This window comes from Homarus americanus, unplaced genomic scaffold (genome assembly GCF_018991925.1).
Source record: "Homarus americanus isolate GMGI-L3 unplaced genomic scaffold, GMGI_Hamer_2.0 scaffold10478, whole genome shotgun sequence".
Taxonomy (NCBI): Eukaryota; Metazoa; Arthropoda; class Malacostraca; order Decapoda; family Nephropidae; genus Homarus; species Homarus americanus.
In genome coordinates, this window is record NW_024742485.1 from 22,697 (window position 1) to 50,000 (window position 27,304).

The 27,304-nt window shown below is 41.5% G+C and overlaps 3 protein-coding genes across 6 annotated transcripts in view; 1 reads left to right on the forward strand and 2 right to left on the reverse strand.

Moving 5' to 3' along the window:
• Positions 1–473: 473 nt before the first annotated feature.
• LOC121876926 (crustacyanin-A2 subunit-like) lies at positions 474–12,655 on the forward strand. The gene is made up of 5 exons (XM_042382492.1): positions 474–837; positions 10,379–10,519; positions 11,503–11,590; positions 11,828–11,950; positions 12,180–12,655. The coding sequence occupies exons 2-5, from the start codon at positions 10,379–10,381 to the stop codon at positions 12,407–12,409; spliced, it is 582 nt and encodes a 193-aa protein (XP_042238426.1). The 5' UTR covers positions 474–837; the 3' UTR covers positions 12,410–12,655.
• A 316-nt stretch (positions 12,656–12,971) lies between these two features.
• On the reverse strand, positions 12,972–22,917 carry LOC121876925 (probable phosphoserine aminotransferase). Of its 2 annotated transcripts, none has more exons than XM_042382491.1 (9): positions 22,788–22,917; positions 19,858–19,988; positions 19,213–19,328; positions 17,557–17,718; positions 17,039–17,136; positions 16,744–16,913; positions 15,979–16,131; positions 13,640–13,753; positions 12,972–13,178 (listed from the first exon to the last, which is right to left on the reverse strand). In XM_042382491.1, exons 1-9 carry the CDS (start codon positions 22,797–22,799, stop codon positions 13,073–13,075), a joined length of 1,062 nt encoding a protein of 353 aa, XP_042238425.1. In that variant the 5' UTR covers positions 22,800–22,917; the 3' UTR covers positions 12,972–13,072. The 2 variants fall into 2 exon arrangements, with proteins under 2 accessions (XP_042238425.1, XP_042238424.1); XM_042382490.1 differs by having other exon boundaries at positions 22,746–22,908.
• Positions 22,918–27,118: 4,201 nt separating this feature from the next.
• LOC121876930 overlaps positions 27,119–27,304 on the reverse strand; it is a 43,809-nt gene continuing 43,623 nt past the window's right edge. For 2 of the 3 annotated variants that reach the window (XM_042382499.1, XM_042382498.1), the window contains one exon: positions 27,119–27,304. This exon is cut by the window's right edge and continues 307 nt beyond it. The gene's annotated coding sequence lies outside the window, so the exon portion shown is untranslated. The other variant, XM_042382501.1, reaches the window with a different exon arrangement.

Genomic DNA, 27,304 nt, shown 5'->3' on the forward strand with positions numbered 1-27,304 from the left:
CCCACCTTCATCTCCTTCACGCCCCTCTCCCTTCTCCTTCACGCCCCTCCCCCATCTCCTTCACGCCCCTCTCCCATCTCCTTCACGCCCCTCGCCCATCTCCTTCACGCACCCATCCTACCTCTACGTAAACTAGCAACCATGTCCTTTCCTCCTCCATCACCAGTACCGCACCCAGCGCAACCTTCACTACCACCACCCCTCCCTTCCCTTCTCTTCACCACCCCTCCCTTCCCTTCCCTTCACCCCCACCAGCCAGAGTTCACCTGTTCACCTTTACATTTAACACTACCAACTCCCGCTGTAACCTTTAATACACCGTCCCGTTATAATTCACTAAACTGTCTCACCTTCCTCCCTCTTCAACAATATGACTCCCCTCCCCTCTCATACACTATCACCCCCCCTCTCCTACAATATGACCCCTCCCCTCTCATACCAGCATCCAATCACCCTCTCCTTCCCACCGTGGTGACTACAGTTCCACACGTTCACGAGTCAACAGTCGCCTCGCAGCCGCTCTACAGTGCACACCATTCCTTCGCCAGTCAACCAAAGGATCGGTTTAACCTCAATACTGTGATTCGCTGACACACACACACACACTCCCTAGTACTCCACTCGTTGCAGATATTGTTTGCGTCGAATACCAGACGACTGTTATTGAGGTTTATGCACTTGTTAACTATATTTGCAATGGGGGTGTTGTGAAGAAATGTCCCTATAACTGTTTTGATAATGCTGCCTAGTTAAAGAGCTTTGCTGTGTTGTGATCTCAAGCCGTCATCAGCTGGACTTGTTCACCACCGTTACTTCTTTCTGTTAACTACATAAAAAAAGTAAGTAATGCTTTATATGTATTACAAAACTTTATAAAAATAATAGGTTTGAGATTGTAAAGTTGACAGCAATCTGTTAACATAATGAATTTGTTGGTAATACTGTGTGGTGGCTGAAGGAGTGTCGTTGGTAGTACTGTACTGCCTCACGGTCATATAAACACACAATAATCATCAACATTAACCGCCTAACCGCACTCTGACATGACAGTCACTTATGTATCTATGAGTTCTCTCTCTCTCTCTCTTACTTTCACTCTGTTTCACTCTCGCTTTCTGTCAGCCACTCGACTGTCCACAACAGTTTTTAGACTTCACCGCTGCTTTATAAGGGATTACCCGAAGATTATACACCCCAGCTTATTTCACCTGAAGATTAACCACCCTGAACACTACCCTGCCTTTCATTTAGTGAGATGATGTTTTCTCAGGGAGGGAGTGAACTGTGGTTTGAGGGTAACGAAAGAAATCTTGTGTTTATGTATTCAGTTCGATAATCCTCTCTGACTTGACTATAAAGACGTCTTGATCGGTGACCCGTCAACCTTGGCACATCGTCTACAGTGTTAGATTACTGTTCAGCGGTTTGTTCTCTCACGTGGAACTATTATGCATTATGTCGCGGGTACAAATATACTAAAAGTAAACAATGCAGACGACACACCTACGTCACAATGTCGAGAATCGCCATAATCATTGTGAAGACCAACTAAAATAAATACCAAATGTCGCCAACTCCACCTCGCTAACGTTTCGAGTATAATTTCCTTATTAGATATTCCTTGGTTTGTGCGTTACCAATTCCTCGTGACTGAAGATATAAGGACGCCCCTAACAGCTTAATTTAATCTAAACTACAAAAACGAACCAAAGATAACACTAACATCACACTGAGACTATAGAGTCCCTCACCAGTTAGGAATTACCGGCATATTACTGTAGGGAATATTTTGAAGGCATTGTCGTGGTATAGTCATTGTCTTATTGAATAAATGTTTCTACATAGCAATATATAACATTATCTCTTCTTCAAAACTAAGGCATTGTTCCACATCCTATAAACCTATAATTATTTACGTAAACATAGACAGTATTACGTTAGACAAACAGCCCACGGTAGAAAAAGTTAAGTTTTCCTTTCACTTGTTAACGCCTTGTAAACTTTCTCTCTTCTCTTATATTGTGCTTACATTTAACATAACTCAAGTTGGGTTCCTGTGTTGCGAGTTTTCGGTTCGTCTTACCGCCTTAACATACCTGACTGATGATATTCACTCGCGACGGAGGGTTTTTTTGTGTACTTTATCATACTCGTATTAATGTTTATCTTTTGATACTTTCGTCACTGTGCCACACACACCTCCACCTGGTGGTCACTTACACACACCTGGCCTCTCTCACACACACCTGGTCACACACACACACCTGGTCACTCACTCACACATGCACACACATACCTGGTCGCTCACACACACACACATCTGGTCACTCACTCACACACACATACACACCTGGTCACTCACACACACACACACACACACACACCTGGTCACCACACACACACACACACCTGGTCACACACACATACACACCTGGTCACTACACACACACACACATACATACCTGGTCACTCACACACACACACACATACTGGTCACTCACACACACACACACATAACTGAGTCACTCACACACACACACACACAAGTACCTGGTCACTCACACACACACACACATACCTGGTCACACACACACACACACATAACTGGTCACACACACACACACACACACACACACACACCTGGTCACTCCCACACACACACACCTGGTCAGTCTCGCCAGTGTTACCAGACCAGGTAAGAGCCTTACATTACCTGCCCTTCAATAACGATAAAGGTCTCGTCAAGTTTCACCGTCGTCACGCTCATATAGCCGACCTAAATATCTACCTACTGTCTATCTACTTTTTATTTTCGGTATTCAGAGTATTTTTTATTAATTTAAATTGAATTGTTCACTAATTGTATATTTATTTTTTTAATTATTTGATTCGATTTTGTTAGGATTTGAATGGGAGTTTTATAGTAATGTTATTTATCTTTTTACGGCAGAGGATAACGTTAAGATATCAGGATTGTTCATGGAGTTGAGGATATCAAATCTAACCTAACCTAACCTAACCTAACCTAACCTAACCTTAACCTAACCTAACCTTAACCTAACCTAACCTTAACCTAACCTGACTTTAACCTAACCTGACTTTAACCTAACCTAAATAAAGAGCACACACACACAAACACACAAATAAATCATACATACAAACAAACAAGGAAAGAACTCAAACATACAAGCAAATACATACAAAGACGCATACACACAAAGACGCACACACACAAAGACGCACACACAACTGGTCACGATAATACTGAACCAGCCAACCTCCTGCGTGAGAATTATCTAGTTAGTGTGTGTGTTGCAGGTGGCGTGCAGATGTTGCAAAATTACATTGCAACATTGAGTCAGGGCAATAGAGTTATCCAAGATGAACCATAGCTGCCAACGACAGGTTAATGGTGACAGGTGTGTGTGTGTGTGTAACAGGTGTGTAATTATGATAACGTGTGTAATTGTGGTAACAGGTGTGTGATTGTAGCAACAGGTGTGTAATTGTTGTAACAGGTGTGCAAGTGTGGCAACAGGTGTGTAATTGTTGTAACAGGTGTGCATGGTAACATGTCTCATTAGGGTATTTAATCATCAGGTAAAGTATGTTGGGGTGTCTAATCTTCACGTGATCCAGACAGGTAATGCAGCTTTATAATTTAAGTCACGATAAATAATTAACCTACAAACTATAGAGAAACTGGGTCGTGGGTGTTGATGGAAAGGGTCGTCTTCAGCGCCTTCGTCAGGTGGTGGTGGTAGGTGGGTGGAGGTAGTAGGTGGGTGGAGGTGGTGGGTGGAGGTAGGTGGTGGTAGGTGGGTGGTAGGTGGTGGTAGGTGGGTGGTGGGTGGTGGTGGAGGTGGTGGAGGTGGTAGGTGGGTGTGGTGGGGTGGTGTGGTGGGTGGTGGTGGTGGAGTGTGGGTAGGTGGGGGGTGGTGTGGTAGGTGGTGGAGGTGTAGGTGGGGGGAGGTGGTGGAGGTGGGTGGTGGTGGAGTGGTGGTGGTGGTGGTGGTGGTGAGTGGTGGTGGTGGTGGTGGTGGTGGTGGTGGTGGGTGGGTGGTGGTGGTGGTGGTGGTGGGGTGGGTGGTGGTGGTGGTAGGTTTAGGTGGGTGGTGGTGGTGAAGTGGTGTGAGTGGGCCCTGTTCTTGTTGCTGTGATTGACTCTTTGTTTCACTTGTGTCTAGATTTGGGTTTTTATGCTCTCTCTCTCTCTCTCTCTCTCTCTCTCTCTCTCTCTTCCCCCCTCCACCACCCCTTCCCTCTCCTTCCCTCTCTCCCTAAGTCCCGTTTCCCCTACCACTTCGACTCCTCATTCCTCCCCCTCCCTTGCCCCTTCCTCCCCCCTACCCTGCCTCCCTCACCCCTCCCTAGGACCAAGGCGTGAGGAATATTGTAATCCTGAATAACAAGTCCTCAGGGTCAGCCAGGCGACTCAAGACTCTCCGGCACTTTCAGTTTCTAGGGAGGAGGGAGAGAGAGAGGGGAGGGAGGAGGAGAGGAGAGGAGGAGGAGAGAAGGGAGGAGGAAGAAGAAGGAGGAGAGGGAGGGAGAGAAGGAGGGAGAGAAAATGGACAAAGAAGATGCAATACGAACTAACGGAGAGAGACAGAGAGAGTGAGAAACAGAGAGAAGACAGACAAAAGAAAAAAGCAAATCACACAAACACAAGTAAACCAAACAATAAGAAACAGAACCAAGCAACATTCACCCCCTCCCCCAAAAAAAATAATCAACAGGAAATCACCAATAACTGTCAACACAAAAGAAGAAACACAGATACAAAAACGTGGGCGAGACATGTGAGAATAATAGAGGGAGGAGAGAGAGAGAGAGAGAAGAGAAGGTCAGGGATGAAGGAGAAGAAGCGAGAGAATGATGATAACGGAGGGAGTCAGACGGGAAGGTTGAGTATTAAAGGTTAAGATGTAAAGAAAAGGCTAGGCAGTGTTGATAGGCCGAGGGGAGAACGGTAGTGGGGAAGGAACGTTAGTGGAGCGAACGTTAGATTGAGAACGTTAGTAGAAAGAACGTTAGCAGAGGGCCAGACACCGGACAGAAGATAAGGTGTGAAAGTCTACCCCTTGAAGCAATTAACCTTCAAACAGTGTTACCAGATGTGAGTCATGCCTTACTGGTGATCGTGGGAGTCAGTGTTACCAGATGTGAGTCATGCCTTACTGGTGATCGTGGGAGTCAGTGTTACCAGATGTGAGTCATACCTTACTGGTGATCGTGGGAGTCAGTGTTACCAGATGTGAGTCATGCCTTACTGGTGATCGTGGGAGTCAGTGTTACCAGATGTGAGTCATGCCTTACTGGTGATCGTGGGAGTCAGTGTTACCAAATGGGAGTCATACCTACTGGTGATCGAGTCAGTTACCAGATGAGTCATGCCTTACTGGTGATCGTGGGGAGTCAGTGTTACCACTGGTGATCGTGAGTCAGTCAGATGTGGGAGCCGCGCCTTACTGATCGTGGAGTCAGTGTTCAGATGTTATGCCTTGCATCGTGGGGATCAAGTGAGCCATACCTTACTAGTGATCGTGGGGAGTCAGTGTTACCAGATGTGAGTCATGCCTTTACTGGTGATCGTGGACTGGTGATACGTGGGAGTCAGTGTTACCAGATGTGAGTCATACCTTACTGGTGATCGTGGGAGTCAGTGTTACCAGATGTGAGTCATGCCTTACTGGTGATCGTGGGAGTCAGTGTTACCAGATGTGAGTCATGCCTTACTGGTGATCGTGGGAGTCAGTGTTACCAAATGTGAGTCGTACTTTACACCTCCCCTTGTTGTCTCTATACTCACGATAGCTGGAGGGAACAGTTCCTCGGACTTGGTAACACACCTGTCCTTCACACCTGTTAAATCATTGTTATTGTTTGTTGTACCTTTTTGTAATCCAAGTCTGTAACCTGTAGTAATCCAAACCTGTAACAATCAACACCTATACTAATCCACAGGTGTAGTAATCCACACCTGTAATAATCCATACCTGCAGCAATCCACACCTACACTAATCCACAGGTGTAGTAATCCATCCACAGTAATCCACACCTGTAATAATCCATACCTGCAGCAATCCACACCTACACTAATCCACAGGTGTAGTAATCCATCCAATCCACACCTGTAGTAATCCAAACCTGTAACAATCAACACCTATACTAATCCACAGGTGTAGTAATCCATCCACAGTAATCCACACCTGTAATAATCCATACCTGCAGCAATCCACACCTACACTAATCCACAGGTGTAGTAATCCATCCACAGTAATCCACACCTGTAATAATCCATACCTGCAGCAATCCACACCTACACTAATCCACAGGTGTAATAATCCATCCACAGTAATCCACACCTGTAGTTAATCCACCTCCGCTGTCTCACACACAAACATTAGCTGACTCCTTTGTTCACGTTGCCTTCTCTTCAGTAATAATAGCGACCTTGATGACAGCGGTAACGGGGCGCCCCTCTCTCTCACTCACACACACATACATACACACACATACATACATACATACATACATCAAGCCCTCCTCCACCCTACAGACGAAGAAACCTTACCGCCACACCCTCCTGACGGTCCATAAACACGCCCACGCCCTTTCGTGATTTACTTCGTCATCTTGTGGTAAGGTCGTCAAATCTTCCAGCTCTCTCTCTCTCTCTCTCTCTCATCTCGCTATGTTTCTTATTTTAAGTTTCTCTTTGTCTTCTCTTCCATTCGTCAACTTCACATTATCCAAGGCCTCCTCCTTCCTTCATTCTTCTCTCCCTCTATTTCCTCATTCTTTCACCTCCAGTTGTCTACTTCCTCCTCTTCTTCTCCTCCTTCACCCAGTTTCTTCTCTATCACTCCTATTCTCTCTTTCTCTCCAATTATACACATCCTCCCTTTTATTCCCTCTCATCTCCTCTCCTCTCTCTCCCTTCCTGCAGTTAACATGAACCACAGCACCGACATAAGGAGGTGGTGACAGGTAGGTGGTAATTGTGGTAGGTGGGTAGTGGTGGGTGGTAATTGTGGTAGGTGGGTAGTGGTGGGTGGTAATTGTGGTAGGTGGGTAGTGGTGGGTGGTAATTGTGGTAGGTGGGTAATGGTGGGTGGTAATTGTGGTAGGTGGGTAGTGGTAGGTGGTAATTGTGGTAGGTGGGTAGTGGTAGGTGGTAATTGTGGTAGATGGGTAGTGGTAGGTGGTAATTGTGGTAGGTGGGTGGTAATTGTGGTAGATACTGTCATTTGGTGCCCGAACTGCCAATCTCCTCGTGAGCAAAGTGAATCCTAACTGTTTGCATCTTAAATTTTACTCACCACCAATCACCAGGTCCAGTTCCCAGGGTCACCAAGCAAGTTGTTGATGTCTAGTGAATCATTCCTCTGACCTTAGGCAATCACGTGACGTCACCACAAGCACTACCCTCATTGGTCAGCAAGCAGAGGGCGTGTCTCAAGGCGATTCGTTGATTGGTCAGTCTCGCTTTCCTGGTAAAAAGGTGAAAGTTTAAAAAAAAATAATGGCATTAACTGTGACGGGTTTAGTGTTTGGTAACGGGGAGGGCAGTGGTCTCTCGGGGCTAACGGGGGCAGGCTGTTTTTCTCGGGGCTAACGGGGGCAGGCTGTTTCTCTCGGGGCTAACGGGTTGGGTTATGTCCTGTCGGCTTACGGGATGTGGATAGGTCCTGTCGGGGTTAACGGGATGAGATATTAAATTTTATTATTTTTCCTGAAGATTCTTGTTACGAGGAGGAAAATCAGAGAGAGAGAGAGAGCACGATAGACAGGCACAAATAGAAACAGACAGAGATAAACAACGAGAACGAAGTAAAGAGAGGAAGAGAAAGAGAGAATGAAAACTGTAAATTACTCGAATGAAAAATAGGACAGATAGAGTAAAGTGGTTGACAGGACGCACCGGCCATCAGTTATCCGCAGGTAGGGACAACCTCTAGGGTGAGACAGGGTAGGGTAGAGACGGTAGTGGGTATAGTATAGCAAAGGTTAAAGGGCAAAGGGAGGGAGGGGGGAGGGTAATGTGGGTATTAGGATGAGGCAAGAGTGTGTGTGTGTGTGTTTAGTTTGGCTGCTGGCGAGTTTGCATGACGATGACCTGGATAATATTGCATGTGACCCCCACCACTACTATCACCACCCCCCCCCCACACTCAACCACATTCCGTAATACCCAACAATATGACCTCTTATATCTGACAGTGACCTTTCCTGACCTCTAATATCTAATCCACTTTACGTCACAAATTCACAGGATGAGTACGAGGTGCACAATAAACTAGCCACCTTAAAATTCAGTTCAGCATCACTCACAACCTACCATCACATTTATATAGTAACTTCCCTCTATCTACACCTTCCTCCTCCCCTATCAGCCAATGTAAACACGTATAGAAGGGACATATTTCATAGCCACTTCACATTAAAAAACTACCGTACCAATTATTATATGAAACAATATGACACAATAAACGAATGATTCTGATAACCCTACCGAGACAAGGAGACATATTGATCATTGCGTAATTTATCGATCACATCCAGGAAGATTTTTTTTTTTTTTACCGTGACACATTGAGGTTATGACACCATGACACAGATATGACACATGACACCTTTACTGTGGATTATTTTCGTGTCGTAAGAATAGTGTGAAAGTGAAGAAGAGGCGATGTGTCGTGTGTGAATCTGTTAGGTTTGGTTAAGTTAGGTTAGCAAGTCATGTACACGTCATAATAAGTCATGTACACGTCATAATAAGTCATGTATACGTCATAATAAGTCATGTATACGTCATAATAAGTCATGTACACGTCATAACAGTTGGGAGTTTCTCTAGTGGACAAAGAATGACGATGTTGTTTTTTTTATTGTAATAATGTGTTGCAGTGCTTTCACTACACCTGTCGCACACCTGAGAGAGAGAGAGAGAGAGAGAGAGAGAGAGAGAGAGAGAATGAATGAGATAAAATTGATCGTTTCTACATTGTAATTTTTCACTTGTTTCCGACTCACTGACAGACATTCACTCACTCCCTACAAGGTGATCTTACTGTAATGGTTCATGTTCTTTGTAGATGTTAACCTCCCAGTGATGATATGAGATGTATTTACGTCATATGCCGACTCCTGTCACGTCACTAACTGTATATGGACTCAAATCTAACTGTGTGGAATCAAAACAAACTGTGATATTAATCCTGACTGTGTACAATATGCCACCGAATTCTCTATACTTTTGGATTTATTGAAACACACACAAAACAAACCCACACGCCCACAAACCCACGCACAAACCCACACTGAACTAATTCCAACTCTTAAACTCATTTCCAAAGCCACATAACCTGATTTCTCAACCAGTTTCATCACTGTTACACCTTCATGACCTCACTAGTGATCGCGTGGGAGAGGTTCGTGAACTTGCTAAAACTCCCGAGATCTTTCGTGTGTTTTGTTCTGGGAGTTATTCATTACCTTCGTGGTTGAGGGGGTCGTGGTTGAGGGGAGGTGTTGAGGGGGTCGGGGGATGTTTGAGGGGGGTAGGGGGGGATGTGTTTGAGGGGGGTCGGTCAGGAGGTGTTGAGGGGTCGGGGGAGGTGTTGAGGGGTCGTGGGGAGGTGTTGAGGGGGTGGTGGGAGGAGGTGGAGGGGTCGTAGTGGGGGGAAGGTGTTGAAGGGTCGTAGTGGGGGAGGTGTTGAGGGGGTCGTGTGGGAGGTGTTGAGGGGTCGTGGTGGGGGAGGTGTTGAGGGGTGTTGAGGGGGTCGTGGTGGGGGGTTGTTGTTGAGGGGAACACACATCTGTCAATCACCCCTAAAATACCACCATTAACATGTATCAAGGTGAGGACCGACTAATTACTACTTATAGGTGTATACGTAATTGGGTGTTGGTGAAAGGGAAAAGTTTCACCGATGTAGAAAGTTTTATTTTCACTTTTTTTTTTTACCTGAATTCACGTACTTTTGCTTTTAGTGTACGTGTCACGGCGCAGGTCTTGGTTCAGGTGTAAATCACGAACAGACAGACAGACGGACGGACGGTGTTAACTTACACATAATATATAATAGTTGGAGTTTATATCAAGTGTGTTAACTATGATTGCACGTATCTACAATGTACGTACCTTTAGTTAAGAGTGCACCTTGATTGATGATTTCACACACACTCACACAGATACACACAGGTAAAAACAAACAAAAAAACATTCTTTCACGATTATGTAACTAATTTCATACATCATAAACACAACAAACCACTAACACACACACGCAAACACACATTATAATACAGACAGACATCAAACAGGTAGAACAATACAGGTAATGTTAATAACTCAAAGTCTTTACATCAGATGGGTGTAGCAGCGGCCGTAGTGGTACTGGTGGTGGCGGTGCTGGGGGTGGCGACGGTGAGCTTAGCGGAGACTTCAACGCTCCTGGAGGTGGGCGCCTGTCCGAACGTTACCACACAGCCAAACTTGGACCAACAAAAGGTAAGAGAGTCTCAACTGCCGAGGGAGAGAGGGTCGAGGAGGGCCTGGAGGGGGAAAGGAGGAGGGGAAGAGGGGGAAGGGGGAGGGGGAGATGGGGAAGGAGGAGGGGGAGGGGGAGATGGGGAAGGAGGAGGGGAAGAGGGGGGGTTAGGTACCGACTAGAAAAAAAATATCGGTGATGATTCTAAGATTGTAGACAGAATGATAACATGTGATATATCATTACTCATTACACAACTAAGTTACAAACAAAAAAATATGAAATTTGCTTAAAGATACGAAAGATTTGTGTGTTAATTTGAGATTTTACCTAAGACCGAGTTTTAGTTTAGCGGATATACTAGAAAAATGTGACGAATTTCAACCCCAAAATTAAATAATATTGTGGTTGTTCTTATCACCCACAAAATATACTGTTCATACTATATCCAAGTTCGTGATGTATTCATTTTAAAAATTAGATATTGTCCATTGCAGCTGCCATTGCTCAGTCACACTAAATAATTGGAAAGAAATTTAGCAGGAGTTTGCCACGTCAAGACATTGCCACAGCTTCAGTAATAACACAAATGATAACTAAGTCTTTCTTGATGTTATGATGTATTACTGCACTTCAATATAGGTCCTTAAGCAGTTATATAAATTATTAAATAAACCAACTCAACAAAATCCAAACTATTATTTGTAACTAATATAGATCTTAATGGAGAGAAAGTGAAAGTTATTTGAATGTTTTACGTTACTACTCAGCCAATCACAGGAGTTTAGGCTATGGTGTCGCTTATTATTCCTTTTAAGATACTTTATTATTGACGTAGTTTCTCAATTCCATCTTTATCACATTTTCTTATTGATTCCTCCCCCTTTTCCCTCCATCATTACCTCTCCTTCTGTGTTGTAGATAAAAGTAAACATTAAATACGGGTTGTGTTGCTGACGCTAGTGATAAAGTAAACATTAAATTAATACGGGTTGTGTTTCAGCTGGAGGGTCAGTGGTATCACATCATTCGCTTCCCCACTAATGAGGAGCCGTTTGTTACCTGTACTCGCTCCGCCTACACCTACACAGGTAAGTTAAGTCCTCCTGTTACAACACCTGGGACGCTCGGTGTGTGTGTGTGTGTGTGTGTGTAATTTTAATCCTCTGAAGCTTATATTATTATCATCATGATTATTATTATCACCATTATCATTATTTACATCAATAAATCGTGTTTTTCATTTATTTAAAGTCAACATCCCGGCAACTTAAGAATTAAATCACTTACATGTGAATCACCACCTGACGAAGCTGTGTCTCCCGCAGATGGCTACCTCGAGGTGAAGACTGAAGGGCGTAATGCTAGTGACGTGGGTGTGACCAGATCTGGGGTCCTCGGCCAGATGCCAGACTCGCCTTCAGGAGCACTTCAGTTAGACATGGACGGAAGTAAGGCGTCTAATGTGTTGTTGGTGAAGGGGGAGATTAGATAGATATATATAGATTAAATATATACATTGATGGATAATTTTGATATAAAGACAGATGGATATTCACTAAAATCATCATACTCATTTATTCAGCGTGTATATAAAGAGTGCAGGTTATACAAACAATATACGTACACTTACCTTGATGTATGGCACTAAATGGCTCTTCCCTCATGTCTTCCTCACAGTGCCACCGTTGAGGGTATGGGTAGTGTACACCGACTACACCAGCGTGGCCTGCCTCTACTCTTGCTCTCAGTTCCCTGGGCTGAGGGCAGAGTGGGCCTGGGTCATGTCACGTACTGTTCGTCCAAATGTCAAAGTAGTGATGAGGTGCCGGACCAAACTACGGCAGCTTAAGGTTAACGCCGCCAAGTTCAAGAGAGTGCCACAAAGGTCTAACTGCTATACCAACTAGTGCCACCACCTTCTTCCCGGCACCGTTCATAATTGCCCCCGTTAACTTAAAAACTACACATTTGACCGTTAAAATAATTGTAACTAACATTGAATACTACCCAAATCTTTACCAGTCTGTCAATAGTGGGTTTGTTTCTGATCTAATAGAAAAAATTACATGACCAGCTTCTCAATAGTCTATTATGGACGGTTCCTTCCCCAGTAAATATTTGAAAGTTTCCATTTTTAATAAACTCGAGCCATATGTAACCGTTTTTTCTACCTTTATTTTGTTGATGAATCTGTTGTGACTTTTTGAGGAATTGTTTAGTAATACAAGATTATTTAGTTATGCGTTTGGTTTATTTTTTGTAGGGAAGGGGGGGGGGGGCACAAGCTTACCTTTATTACTCTTAGCACTTCCTCATCCTCTTATTCCTTCCTTCCTTTCTCCTCTCTTCTACTTATCCCATACGTCTTTCCTCCTCCACTTCCTTCTTCCTCCTCTTCGTTAGTTCCTCCCCCTCTGTTCCTCTGCCCCCCCCCCATATACACGCACAGGTCAAAACAAAACAAAAACATAAAAATCAACAATTTATATATCAATAATAACAAATACAACAAACAAAACTAAGACAAATAAACAAATTAACCTTTGAATGTAAGAAAAATGTTAATGCAATTAGACTTTGTTTTCTTGTAGGAATTTCTTCATGAATTCAGCCAAGCGGTGGACATCATCAACAGTAATGGCGTTGTAGAGAGAAGCTCGTATTCCTCCAACCGATCTGCCAGGGAAGAAGAGCCGAAATATTATCCAATTAATCCACCTGACGAATGTTAAGGATAGAGAGATAGATAGATGAATATGACGATAATAGGAAAGTTAAGTTGGATAAATAGTTAAATTGGACAGAAATAGGATAAGTTGGATAAATAATTAAAATGCACGGTAATAGGAAAGTTTAGTTGCATAAATAGTTAAATATGCCGATAGTAAAGTAATTTAAGACTATCTGCAGTAAGGCTAATGACATTTAAAACCAGATTTGACTAACACTGGAACATCTTCAGGGATGTTCAAGAGCCCGTACAGTATATGGCCACAGTACTTATCATCAGTAACAGAAATGAATAACTGACTGGCAAGTGGCAAAGAGGAAAAGTAAAGAAATTAAATAAATAAAATAAGTATACGAGTCCGTAAAGGTAATTAATAAGTAAGTAAAGTAAATAATACACTACACACCTGTGACCTTTGAGAGAGAGAAGGCCACACTGTGTCGCTTGGTCCACAAATTTCGTCTCCAGCTCCTCGTTCCCGCCGTCTTCACCCACGCGGAACACTACATTCACCCGAGACCTGCAGAAAGCATGTGAAAATTAATAAAAAAATCTAAATTAAGACACGAATCACACACACACGTCAAACTTAAATGGTTTACAATTAAGACAATCTATTAAACAGGAATCAATCACATATTACCGTTATAATTTAATGCAGAAAGAATCTACTAGAAGTATTCCAATCTGGTTATGGTTATATTCAAATGCACTTACAGTGTTAAGAAATAATATAAAATGTTTTGTTAAAGTAGTGTAGAGAATTTTAAAGTCTTTTTGAAGGGTATAGGTCTTGTCCAAAGATACTCTATTCAAGATAGGAAAGCTCCCACTAAACTATACGAAATGTGTGTATGGTATAGTCGCCAGATACCTCAATAATAGCGCCATCTATTGGCTGCGTTCTAAAGCGATTAGTGACGTCGTAGATGTTGTCACGTTACGAGCGATATTTTTTTTACCGTTTCTATTTATTTTTAGACATATCAATCTTCATTTATGTATGCATGTAAGTATACATATAACGAGAGAATGAAAACACTACTGTATAGTTTTCACTGACTCCATTGCCTCAAGATCTTAGAGGAGATCAGAAATTAAAAGAAAATCTTTTCTCTTGCACAATTATCACACAATTACTGCAAGTGGTGAATCACCTGTCAAGCCGTGACATGAATTTGGGGAATAAATGACCGAGTTTTCAATAGAGTTTTTGGCTATTAAAAGACATTCTTATTGTTTATCTTTACTGAAATAAACAAACACAAAACCAAACATTCAAGTTGTGTCTTGGTTACTGATGTACTGTACAGTATTATAATATTTCATCTAACATGATACATGTAAATATTAGTTACCATAAAAAATATATTAATAATTAATATTATTAGTCATGCACAATATATATATATATATATATATATATATATATATATATATATATATATATATATATATATATATATATATATATATATATATATATATATATATATATATATATATATACACACACACACACACAAGTAAATCACTGTAGGTGAAACAAAAATTTTAAAATATAACACAAACGGTGACATATTTCCATTTATTCATCAATTTAAAACTTTAGTATTATGACATTATTCAGGGTCTTTTCTGACCAGCCAGCCGCCGCCGCTTTTAAACAAACTTCAAGACACACCCATTGTCTTTTCTTTAGCTTTTGCAGACGCCTCACATGCTTCAGCAATTAAACTCTAGCACAATCCTGCAAGACCTCAACTGTAGTGACGGGATCCAAGGCAAACCTCGTCTAGAAACTTTGCTTTCTGCAGACGCGCCAACAAAACATCCCATGTGACGGAAAACGTCTGTTTTGCTGGCCTGACCGTGGTTGCCAAACACATTTGGGGGAAAGTGCCCCGTGTGCTACCGCCTTTAGGCTGTAGAAATTGCCAGCAGATGAAAAAATTTCGCCCACCAAATTTTTTTTTGAAGATTATGATCATGCATTACCTCATGATGTCATTTGACGTCAGATGTAAACATTTTGATGTCGTTACACAAAAATTATCAAACTGTTTTTAAGATCAAATACCCTTGGTACTGCTGGCCCTTCCAGGTGAGCAGAAGATTTCAGCACAACTCTGAAGGGAGAAGTCTTAACAAGTTCCTGGAAAGCTGACTTGTTACCTATTCCATAAGTCATTGGCGTGGTATCACAACCAGTCATAATACTGTATGTAAGTTCGGCGCCAACGTTATCCTTTAGAATCTGAAGAGCAAAGTTTGACATCAGTTATTTAAAGAGACTGATGTCAAACTTTGCTCTTGACATTTACTTTATGTAATGGTGTCCCCACGACCAAAGTTGCTGAATAATTTAAGGCTGCCTTGGCTACCTCAATATCATCATCATCAACTGGCGGATATCTTGAAAATGCCCCAGTTTTTGAGACTTAACCGTCATCAGAGAGGTGCGGACTCTTAGTAGATCATTCTCCCGGACTTTTAGTATTATAAATCACCAAAAAACCTGTCTAGGCCATTTGCCACATTAAGGACCAATAAATACTTTAGTTTATGACGCTGGGGGGATATCAGGTTAACATCAGGGTTAATTAAGCTGGAGAGCTAATCGTCAGGTGATCCGTGAATAATCTTCCAGTCAGCATCTACAACATGTCACCTTATCCTGTACAGTGAAGATAACGATCACAGGTCATAGAGATGTTACAGAAAATTATACGAGTAGTGACTCACCTACTGCTGGGGGTGACCACACTGCTGTAGAACCCATTAGACTCGTCCACTATGGAGTAGATCATCCGACTCTTCTCTACAGATCTCCGCTCCATCTCCTTCACACCTCCTTCTTTCTTAACCCAGGCCAACACCTCCCCCATTACGTGAATCCTGAAAACGATAAAGAAAGGTTTAAAACATATTTTAAGATTAATCTTTCTTTGAGGTCAGAGAGATCGATTGACGTAAATAAATTTAAATATAGGAAAACAAACCATATTTATTCTCGTTGAGAAGATCGAACAAAATAAAGAATTTACTTTAATGTCTTGATGTAACTGTTTTTCCTTGATAAGTAAATCAGATTGATAAATCTTGTGATGGGAAATATTAGATTATATAAAAGAGTATATACTGTACAGTTCACATGGACTGGAAATTCATGTGGGGAAAAATGCTCTTCGAATATCACACTACTGTATATATACGGTATAGATGTGTTTTATCAAGTTCAATATATATATATATATATATATATATATATATATATATATATATATATATATATATATATATATATATATATATATATATATATATATATATATATATATATATATATATATATATATATTTTTTTATAGTGCACACAATCGACTAGGAAGACACGCGATATACAAGTATATTATACGTGTCCTCCGAATAAATTAATTAAACCAACTTTAACGAAGATACTCCTACGACACTGAACCATTGGAAAAAGTATTTAGAGGGATAACTTACGGAAATGTTGGCGGCGTGTTGTACAGCGACTTATTCTTGGCCATAACGGTATAATCAAGAACAGTGGGACACACTGGCAGAGGGTTAGTTATCAGGTCTTCCCTCACGATCACCAGGGTCACACCTGCACACCCAATATTTTTCTGAGCTCCTCCGTATAGAAGGCCAAACTGAAATATGATAAAATTATAAAATCGAGAAGGTTCAAACTCCTCCCAGTTTAGTCAGCATGCTATCCTTTTATTCACAATTTTCTAGTACTACCTATCAGTGACCTACAGCAAACATAGCCAACCTTAGACACGTCGATAGGTCTGGTGAAATAGTTGGAGGACACATCACAGACTAGCGGCACACCTTCTGGGACGTCAGGTACACTCTGGAACTCCACACCTGCCAATATTAACAGGATTTACCGCTAATGAATTATGCATCTGATCGTTCTCAAGTGTCTAAATCTATACATAGTTTATTCGTTATATTTTTACAGTAACGATTCAATTATGGTAATGTCTGTTTAACTCAGTACAAAATAACGTCTTTCTGATTAGATTGCAAAGTCCTAATTCTAAATTGCAATGTCCTGATTATACAAAGTGTATTTCCAATCTTTGTTTGGACTGTACTGTACTTATATCACCTGAATATTACCCACCTGATAAAACGCCCACACGCTACCTGGGGGTTAGGATAGGATACCATTTTTGGTCGTTAAACTAAATGTGATATAACTTAACTAAACTTCAGATAATTCTTCTACGGAAATAATGAAATAAACCTAACCTAACCAAACAAGACTCCGTGTTGACAAACCTTCGACTGTCTCGTTGTCACAGTAGTAGACATAAGAGGCTTCTGGGTCCAACTTCCAGCAGGATCTGTCAGGGACGCCGGTGTAACGCTCACTCTTAGGCAACACACAGTTCACGGTACCGTACTTGGCTGCCTCCTGCGCTGCCTTTGATGACCACGACCCTGGGTGAGACAAGAAGTGAGGGACGGGACTCTTATGCAGTACTATTTTTTAGTAGTCGTGATATTGAAAACAAACTTAACATTATTGAAATGTCTATTGTATAGAAAATCGAAAATCGGTGTCATCATTATAACAAACAATAAGAAGCTCCGACACACCCCCCCCCTCACCCGGACACCAACCCCCTCACACTGACACAGCCATCCCCTCACCTACACACAGCCATCCCCTCACACCGACACAGCCATCCCCTCACCCAGACACAGCCATCCCCTCACCCACACACAGCCACCACACCGACACAGCCATCCCTCACCACACACAGCCACCCCTCACACCGACACAGCCATCCCCTCACCCACACACAGCCACCCCTCCACACACAGACCCACACCCACACAGCCATCCCCTCACACCACACACAGCCACCCCCACCAGCACCACCCTCCACCCACACAGCCATCCCCCACACCGACACAGCCATCCCCTCACACCCACACAGCCACCCCCCACCCACACACAGCCATCCCTCACACCGACACAGCCACCACACACACAGCCATCCCTCACACACGACACAGCCACCCCCCCACCCACACACACAGCCATCCCCCACACCGACACAGCCATCCTCACCCACACACAGCCACCCTCACACCGAGAAGCCACCCCTCCTCACCACACATCCATCCCCACACCGACACAGCCATCCCTCACCCACACACACAGCCATCCCTCACATCCACACAGCCACCCCTCACCCCACACAGCCATCCCCTCACACCGACACAGCCATCCCTCACACCGACACAGCCATCCCTCACCCACACACAGCCATCCCTTCACACCACAGCCATCCCTCACCCACACACAGCCACCCCCTCACACCGACACAGCCATCCCTCACCCACACACACACACCCCTCACACCGACAGAGCCACACCCACACACAGCCACACACCGACAGAGCCACCCCCTCACCCACACACACAGCCATCCTCACACCGACACAGCCATCACACCGACACAGCCATCCCTCACCCACACACAGCCATCCCCTCCACACCGACACAGCCATCATCCCACCGACACAGCCATCCTCACACCGACACAGCCACATCCCCCACACCGACACAGCCATCCCCACACCGACACAGCCATCCCTCACACCGACACAGCCATCCTCACCCACACACAGCCACACAGCCAGCCCTCAGCCAGCCCCTCACACCGACACAGCCACACACCACAGCCCCCTCACCCACACACAGCCATCCCTCACACCGTCACAGCCATTCTCACCCAGACACAGCCACCCCTCACACCGTCACAGCCATTCCCTCACCCAGACACAGCCACCCCCTCACACCGACACAGCCATCCCTCACCCAGACACAGCCACCCCCTCACACCGACACAGCCACCCCCTCACATCGACACAGCCACCCCTCTCCCTTCAATTCCTTCCTCATCCCGACACCCCCTCACTCACCTGTGACGATGTAGTCCGCCTTACCAGTCCTGGACATAAGGTTGAGAGGTACAGCGGCGAACTGTCCAGTGCCTCCCCCATGCATCAGCAACACCCGATAGTTGTCTGGTACACCTCTGAAGTTTAATTAGACAGTTTTACAGGTACAGCATGAGCAAGAACAGCAATATCAATCTAACTTAACCTGAATTGATCAACCTGACCTAAACTGACCTCACGACCTACCCTAACCTTACTTAACCTATCATAACCTGATTTGACCTGACCTTACCTAACCTAAGCAAAATAGGTAGGGCGCAAAGTGAACAATAATAATAATGACCTGATCTTGGCAAGTAATACTGTAGAAATACTGTAGAAAATGTAGTCAACAACTCCTTAAATCGGTAAGTTCAGGATGAAAAAAACATCCAATTTATACACGAAAAGAAAAATGTTCCAAGTTGGGCACGAAAAGAGAAAAGTTCCAAGTTGGGGACGAAAAGAAAAAACTTCCAAGTTGGGCATGAAAAAATATATTCCAAGATGGGCATGAAAAACATTCCAATTTGGGAATGAAAAACAAATTCCAAATTCGGCACGATAATTATCTGCCACCAAATTAAACATCCAAGTTCCTCCCTACCCATGTCACTTAATACTCACAGTAACTCTCTAACGACTTTCTCGGTGGCGTCAATAATGTTGCCGAAGTCCTTGGAGCGATGGGAGAGTTCCATGACGCTGACAGGAGTGCCCTTATAATGAACTAACTCCTCCTGCAGCTGACCCAACACCTGGAAAACATACATACACACATTACGTACACTTTAGGTACAGTACTTGCTTAAGTTGTGCAAGCTTGTCTAACTTCTTTAATGGAACCTAACGGTTAGGGTTGCCATACGTCCGTATTTTCCCGGACATGTCCTCCATTTGGGTCTCGAAATCTTCGTCCGGAAGTAATTTTTAAAATTCTTTAAAAGTCCGGAATTTCAGCTTCCACCATTTTCTCCACGGAAAAAAAAAACATGAAACTGTAATGACGAGTGAGAGAGGCTGTGAGAGACGGAAGGTGGAAACCACAGAGATCTCGTTCACTTTTCGTCAGCTGATAAGTCACGTGTACGCCTGTACGGTGTTGTCAACTTAGCTGCTAGCAATTTTTGGGCTAGCATGTACTGCTTTCCCTTGTTCTTCAGGCACGCGCATTATTATTTTTTTTTTTTTTTGTATTTAGTGCTATTACAGCCATAAATGAAATGTTGAAAGTATACCATATTTTTCTTATGGCTTTTTTTCACTAGCATTTGTTTTTCTTGTCCTGCATTTAAGGCATTTTAGTAATTTTCAACCATAATCTTGATGTGCATGGGCACATCAAGTCACACACAGTGGGGGAAGACTGCAGCTAAGGGAATGAAGATATTCAGCCTTAAGCAAAGGTATTTTTTTTATTATTTTTAAGATTTCTTTACCATGAATGTTGTATATTAGCCTACATTAAAAACAATGCAATACAGTACACCGAGATATATGCAAAATTAGTTGTCACGGCTGCTTCAAGGTTACATAGCGCCATAGTGTGTGTCGGGGGGGGGGGATGTCCTCTGGAGCGTCCTCTTTTTTTAATGTTCAGATATGGCAACCCTAACCTAACGTTTCTATTCTATTACTCCCATAATCCTTAGCTCCACCCTCACCCCACCTCCCCGGGCTCGTAGAGATAAACCCAACCAATATAATCTTTCACAGCATCCCACCAAGGTCACAGTCCCAGACACTGGCCAAGTTGAACCAGAGAAAATGCTTCAGGCGAATTCATCTACAATAAAGATTTAGTTTATGGTTCCAATATGGCGTTTTTACGTTCTTTTAAAAGGTTTTCAGCGCCATTTTAACAAATTTATAATTTCATGTTCAAATGTATAATATTGAGGTAAATCTAATATTAATCGGGTAAGATTAAAAAAACTGTTGCCGGGCGAAGTGGCGACATGCGTAGGACCAGTATTTTTTTTTCATAGTGTAGTCAGAGCTCATCAGCACTCCTTTACCACAGAATCAAAACACAACAGTTCAACCTAACGTATGATTCTAAATGCATTATATTTTAGCATTAATACCTCAAGAATAAACTTATATGTTTTTACTGAGCCATGTGTGTGGTTTGCTCGTGGATATTATAACCGATTGTTGTTGTTGTTCGTCCTGGAATAAACAGAGGCCGGTGGTGTCATCACGTGACTGACTCGTGCTTGTCTTGCTTCTCTCCGGCGGCCATTTCCCCCCTTGATACAATGTTTGATTTTTTTTTTACTTGATATTAGGAGATATTCTGAGGTCACTAGTAATTACTTTTTATACAAAAATGCCCACGTACAATATTGCATTAAGGGAACAGTATTGGAATTTTCTGATGAAAAGGGGGGCCCGGACTCCCAGGACCCCCCTGGATTTGCCCCCTGCTTAATTTTTTCTTAAAGATTGCAAAAAATTATTTCACTTGAAGCGTAAAATAAACTGGGGTGTCTAATCTTCAGGTGAAATAAACTGGGGTGTCTAAGCTTCAGGTGAAATAAACTGGGGTGTCTAAGCTTCAGGTGAAATAAACTGGGGTGTCTAAGCTTCAGGTGAAATAAACTGGTGTGTCTAATCTTCAGGTGAAATAAACTGGTGTCTAAGCTTCAGGTGAAATAAACTGGTGTGTCTAAGCTTCAGGTGAAATAAACTGGTGTGTCTAAGCTTCAGGTGAAATAAACTGGGGTGTCTAAGCTTCAGGTGAAATAAACTGGTGTGTCTAAGCTTCAGGTGAAATAAACTGGGGTGTCTAAGCTTCAGGTGAAATAAACTGGTGTGTCTAAGCTTCAGGTGATTCATGGAACTTTCACTCTCATGGTACTCCTTATCGCTTCCGATCGAGACAAAAAAAATCCCTGATAACCAAGTGCCTGACGCGTGACATAAGTAGACGATAAAGTTGCCGGATTCATAGATAAATTATATTCACCTCGCTTTGCCCATATACGCTCATTTCTTTATATCTTTTAACCTGTACCTCTAAACACTGTGTTTAGACAATTCGGCAGGATTTATCTTTATTATTTACAATATAAGCCAATGAGTGCTTCATGCGTAACGGGACCGGCTTTGATTATACTGTATAGGATATATCCAGTGTTTCACCAGATACACCAAGGGGCCCATAAATGGATGGTTCAAGTGACAGTTTGCTTCGAGGTGATGGTTGGTAAGTGATGTGTTGTGACTGGCTGATAAGTTAAATATTCAGCTCTATGGTAGACTATTCATGGCTACGTCAAGACATTCAAGGTATAGATATGAGGCACTTTTCCACGTGATGACTTTGATGGGCTGTTCTTGGTCGAATCCACTCACTATTTACCATTTTTTTTTCAAATGTTGACTATGCACATTGATTATACACCAGCGTTGTCTATGTATATGTTGAATTTATGTGAACTAGTATGGCGATTTTACCGAATAAAAAACATAATCAAAGATGCTAAGAAAACATAATTTTTTTTTACTACCTCGTGTGGGATTTTGGCAGGACCAGGTGAGAAATAACTGACTTGCTGAGCCATGGTGAAGAAGTGGTGTGGGATTTGATAATGATGCAGTGCGATGTCCTCCTCCTGGTGTGCTTGCCTGACCCCAGTGGCCGGGTTAGTGTGGACCCTTTGGACTGGCCACACCCAGGGTTGTTTACCGAACACGCTGATTGGTTCAACTGCTCGCGTTGTGATTGGTTGCGAGAACATGAGTCCATGACGTAATATTACGATTTTCTGTAATAGAATGTGTGGTGAGGGGTAACGAAGATCCCAGATACAGTAATTATATTAGAGTAGTCCTCATACTCAGTGAATTTCATTGTTCCTGTCATTAGTTTTATAAATTTCTGAACAATAAACACCATTCAGAGTGTTATATGAGATCACATTAGATTTGTATTTTATCAATTGTAATTTGTATTACTTAAGTTCTGCTAAAATATCGCTAGTAAAATGTAGGTAAAGTATTTAAATACATCCACAATTTATTTTTGTGTATTCTATATGTTATGTTAGCCATGAAAAAGCATATTTCTTATCGTCGGTAATTTACCGACAGTCTGAGCAGTGACGTCACGGCTTACCGACTACGTCATCAATTTACCGATTAACAGACGAAGTACCGGATTTGAACCAATCAGCGTGTTCGATAAATAAGAGTCGAAAATTCGGACAGCCCTGCTTTGACACAACTCTCAATGAGTGGTTGTGTTTATGCCTACCTGTACAACCACTTGGCACGAGAGAAAAGCTCCCGTGCTGTGTCGTTCTGTTTCACTTCAATTCGTGTTTTAGTAGCGTAAATAATTGCACAAGTGTAATTTTTTGGTGGTTATTAATATTTGATGGCATTTCCATGGTTATTTTGCTTTATATTTCGTTGGTTTATAATGAATAAGACATTGAGGTTATATTAGTTTTTTGTGGGATAAGTATACGAAACATTGCGAGATAAGATACCGTCATAGTCCGTCAGCTTTGTTGCCAACTAGCTTAATATGTTCACAAGATGGTTTACTTCCAATATAAGTCTTAGTTAACAGTATTTATAAAAACTAGACAAATCTGTAAATATCATGAGAGGTGAACAACATTCTATAGGGAAAATAAAATGTTGACTCAATCACACACGTTACTTATTCTAGTGTCTCCTAGCAACAGACAAGGCTCAGCTGTGTGTTGTACTGTAGGGGAGAAACCTTGTACTGGATTTCTCCCCTACAGTACCTCATGGTACTTGACGCCCCGGTGTCTGGTGTACAGTGGACCAAGGATAAGCAGTGGACACGTTTGTAACCCTGAGCCTGACCGCACTGTTTGTAAACGTTGTGGTCAACCGACTCTCACACCCTCTCTCACTACAACCTCACTTGCCCCATGACCTCCTACAGGTCCCGAGCCGTTACCAACACCTCTTCCCTCCCTGACCAGATATCCCTCCTCCTAGTGGCAGGCCTGGCACTTGACATTATTAGGGACCTGCCACACTTTGCCATAAACAGATAAATTGTACCGGGAATTCCATGCACACTCATCATTCTGTCACTTTATGTAACTTGCTGACAAAACCCATGACCCTTCAGGCTTTTACCCCCTTAATACGTGAGTCATGAAGGCAAGCATGAACTCCGCATGCTTCCCAGATGGGCACTGTAAACGCTTCTGCGCTTCACCTTGCACAGGTTGTAAGGGGGTGCCCAATAAACTAGCCCCCTTGGGGGCAATCTAAAAAAAAATAATAAATAATTTTAACCTAACAAATGCGATATAGCAACTGTGCTCGTCGGAAAAACAAACGCAACTTATTTTATTCCTTAGACTTTTTATGTGACGATTATATTATCTTTATAACTATCCATCTATCTATCTTGATGGTCTTTTTTAATAACTTCCTTTTGCATTAATAGTTAATTACAGGTGTCGTGTAAGATTACCTGCCATCATCACCTTTAATTAGTGTATGTTTTTCTGCAATATTGTTTTTCGTAATGTTCCATATATATATATATATATATATATATATTACGTCGCTTTAAGTAATACAAAATAACATAGGTGGATAGGATTAGGTTGACTTTGCAATAAAATAGCCTAACCTAATCTATACCAAACCTCATCCCTCAAAGCAGTGTTAGGGTGGTTGATCTTTAGGTGAGATAAGCTGGATTGGAGATTCTTCAGGTTATCCGGAATATATAACTCGAAGACAGGACGTCCTTATTCCAGTAACTTGAGTTATTCCACTGTGATCTGATATATATATTTAGTTAGTAAAAGTTCTCAGAGCAAAATTTTTTATCACAAAATTGGGGTATTAATAGAACAGATTTCTTGAATGTCTCTAGTGTTTGGAGATGACAAATAGGTGTACAATAAGTTCTCTGAGATGCGTAGCACTCGGGTGTTTCTGTTAAGATAATGTCGAATTCACTGAGGAAGACGACCTGAAACTCCGAAGTCTTACAGTCTGTGTTAATATTGTTACGTTTTTTGTCAACATGAAATGAGAAAACGAACTCATCTTTTCCCACTCTGATCAAAGAGGTGACTATGTTTCTGGGTTAAAAAACATCCTCACCCCTGAAGATGTGAATTACACGAAGCTTGGGGAACTTGCGTTTTTTCCTTGTTCAGTATATATATATATATATATATATATATATATATATATATATATATACACAGTGGTCCCTCGGTTAACGAACACAATTCATTCCAGAAGGTCGTTCGTTAACTGAAAATTTCGTTAACCGAAACCATTGTTTCAATGGGATTTTGGGTAATTGGTTCCAGCTCACTGAAAATTACATACAAAGAAAAAAAATGCAGTAAAGTACACTTACTTTGAGGTGTGTATGTAGAAGGCTCCTGGTTGATGATGATGATGATGGGAATTAGAAGTGGAGGTGGAGGAGAAGGGAGAAGAGAAGGAAGTGGGGGTGGAAGAGAAATCACCCCATGCTTCATGCCTTCATTTCACCCATAAAATTTTAAGTTCACTAGGTGTAATTCAATATTATTTCTTTAAATCAACACTGCACTGCACTATATGTTGTCAATATGTTAAATAAATTTCAGAATGACCAATAATTGTACTGTAAAAACGTAAAAATAGTTTATGTTCAAGAGAGCCACAAGCAAGATGTTACCTCCACTGACCAGAGATACAAACTGACGCCTTGGTGGGTGAGTCAAGTGGCTGATTGGCACACCAAAAACTAGTTTCCTGTACTGCAATTATGTTAAATAAGTGTTAAAATGACTAAAAATTTTAAAATAAAACTTGGAAAAATATTGAATAGTACAACCTTCTTGATATTTACTCAAATGGCAACGAATTTAAGCACTAGAACCGATTACTGTATTGGCGGATTAATATTCCAGCTGGTGAGCAAGCGAAAACATGTTGACATGATTTCTTGTTCAACCTTAATACTGTACAACCCATGTTGTACTGCTCCCCCATTATACTTATGTTTTTCAATTCCACTGTAATTCATGTATATGCTTATAATATAAATAAAAAAATAAATAAATTAAACCAAAAATTTGTAAATAAATAAAATAAATAAATATTTAAGTGATAACCGTGGTAACATTATGAGATGTTCTTATTACCACCATGCTATTGTATTATTCCAGATTCTAAATGTAACATATTACTTCCTTGAGATAAAAGTATAGTATATATCAGGTGCTTCAAAGAGAGCTCAGATTCTCAACTGGCTCAGCCATGTTAATATTGTTATTACAGTATTATCCACTCTGTATATGTGTTTTTCTGGCTAAATAAACTGTTTCAATTCCATATAAACAATATCACTGTCACGTATACAAACACACACTCACCTTGTATGTGTTAAGCATTATATGGAAGAAGAAAGTTAAAGATCATGTGTGAAAATATAACAGCTAATTATTTATGTTTTGTTTTTAATATTTTTCAGATAACATAAATAAATAAATTATATAAAAATCAATACAAATATTACTCAAACCATAGACATGAATTGATAAATATATCCTTAGAACGACAATAAATAATTTGACAATAATGATACAGGTAATTATCTTTCACAGGAAGTAGAGATAACAGGAACTAGTTTATAGATGAATATATTCGAAAATGAAATACCGGTACTTTACAAAAAGAAAAGTAACTTAGATATATGAATCTCAATTCTCGGACAATAGCATCCACCTTTCTCTCAATAAATTAAAATACTGTACCTGTTTACTGTCTTTTTTAAATAAATAATCATATATATATATATATATATATATATATATATATATATATATATATATATATATATATATATATATATATATATATATATATATATATATATATATATATGTCAACAAATAATAACTGTTGAGAGACAAGACACGAATCAATATAAGATCTGTTGACTGCTGAATGACCTATGTAAGCAAGTGTGAACAAATCTGAAGCATGATGACTTGACCTGGTAGCACTGAGTCAGGGATTTGTACAGTGTTACTCAGTGTATGAATTAGTCTTGGTAGAG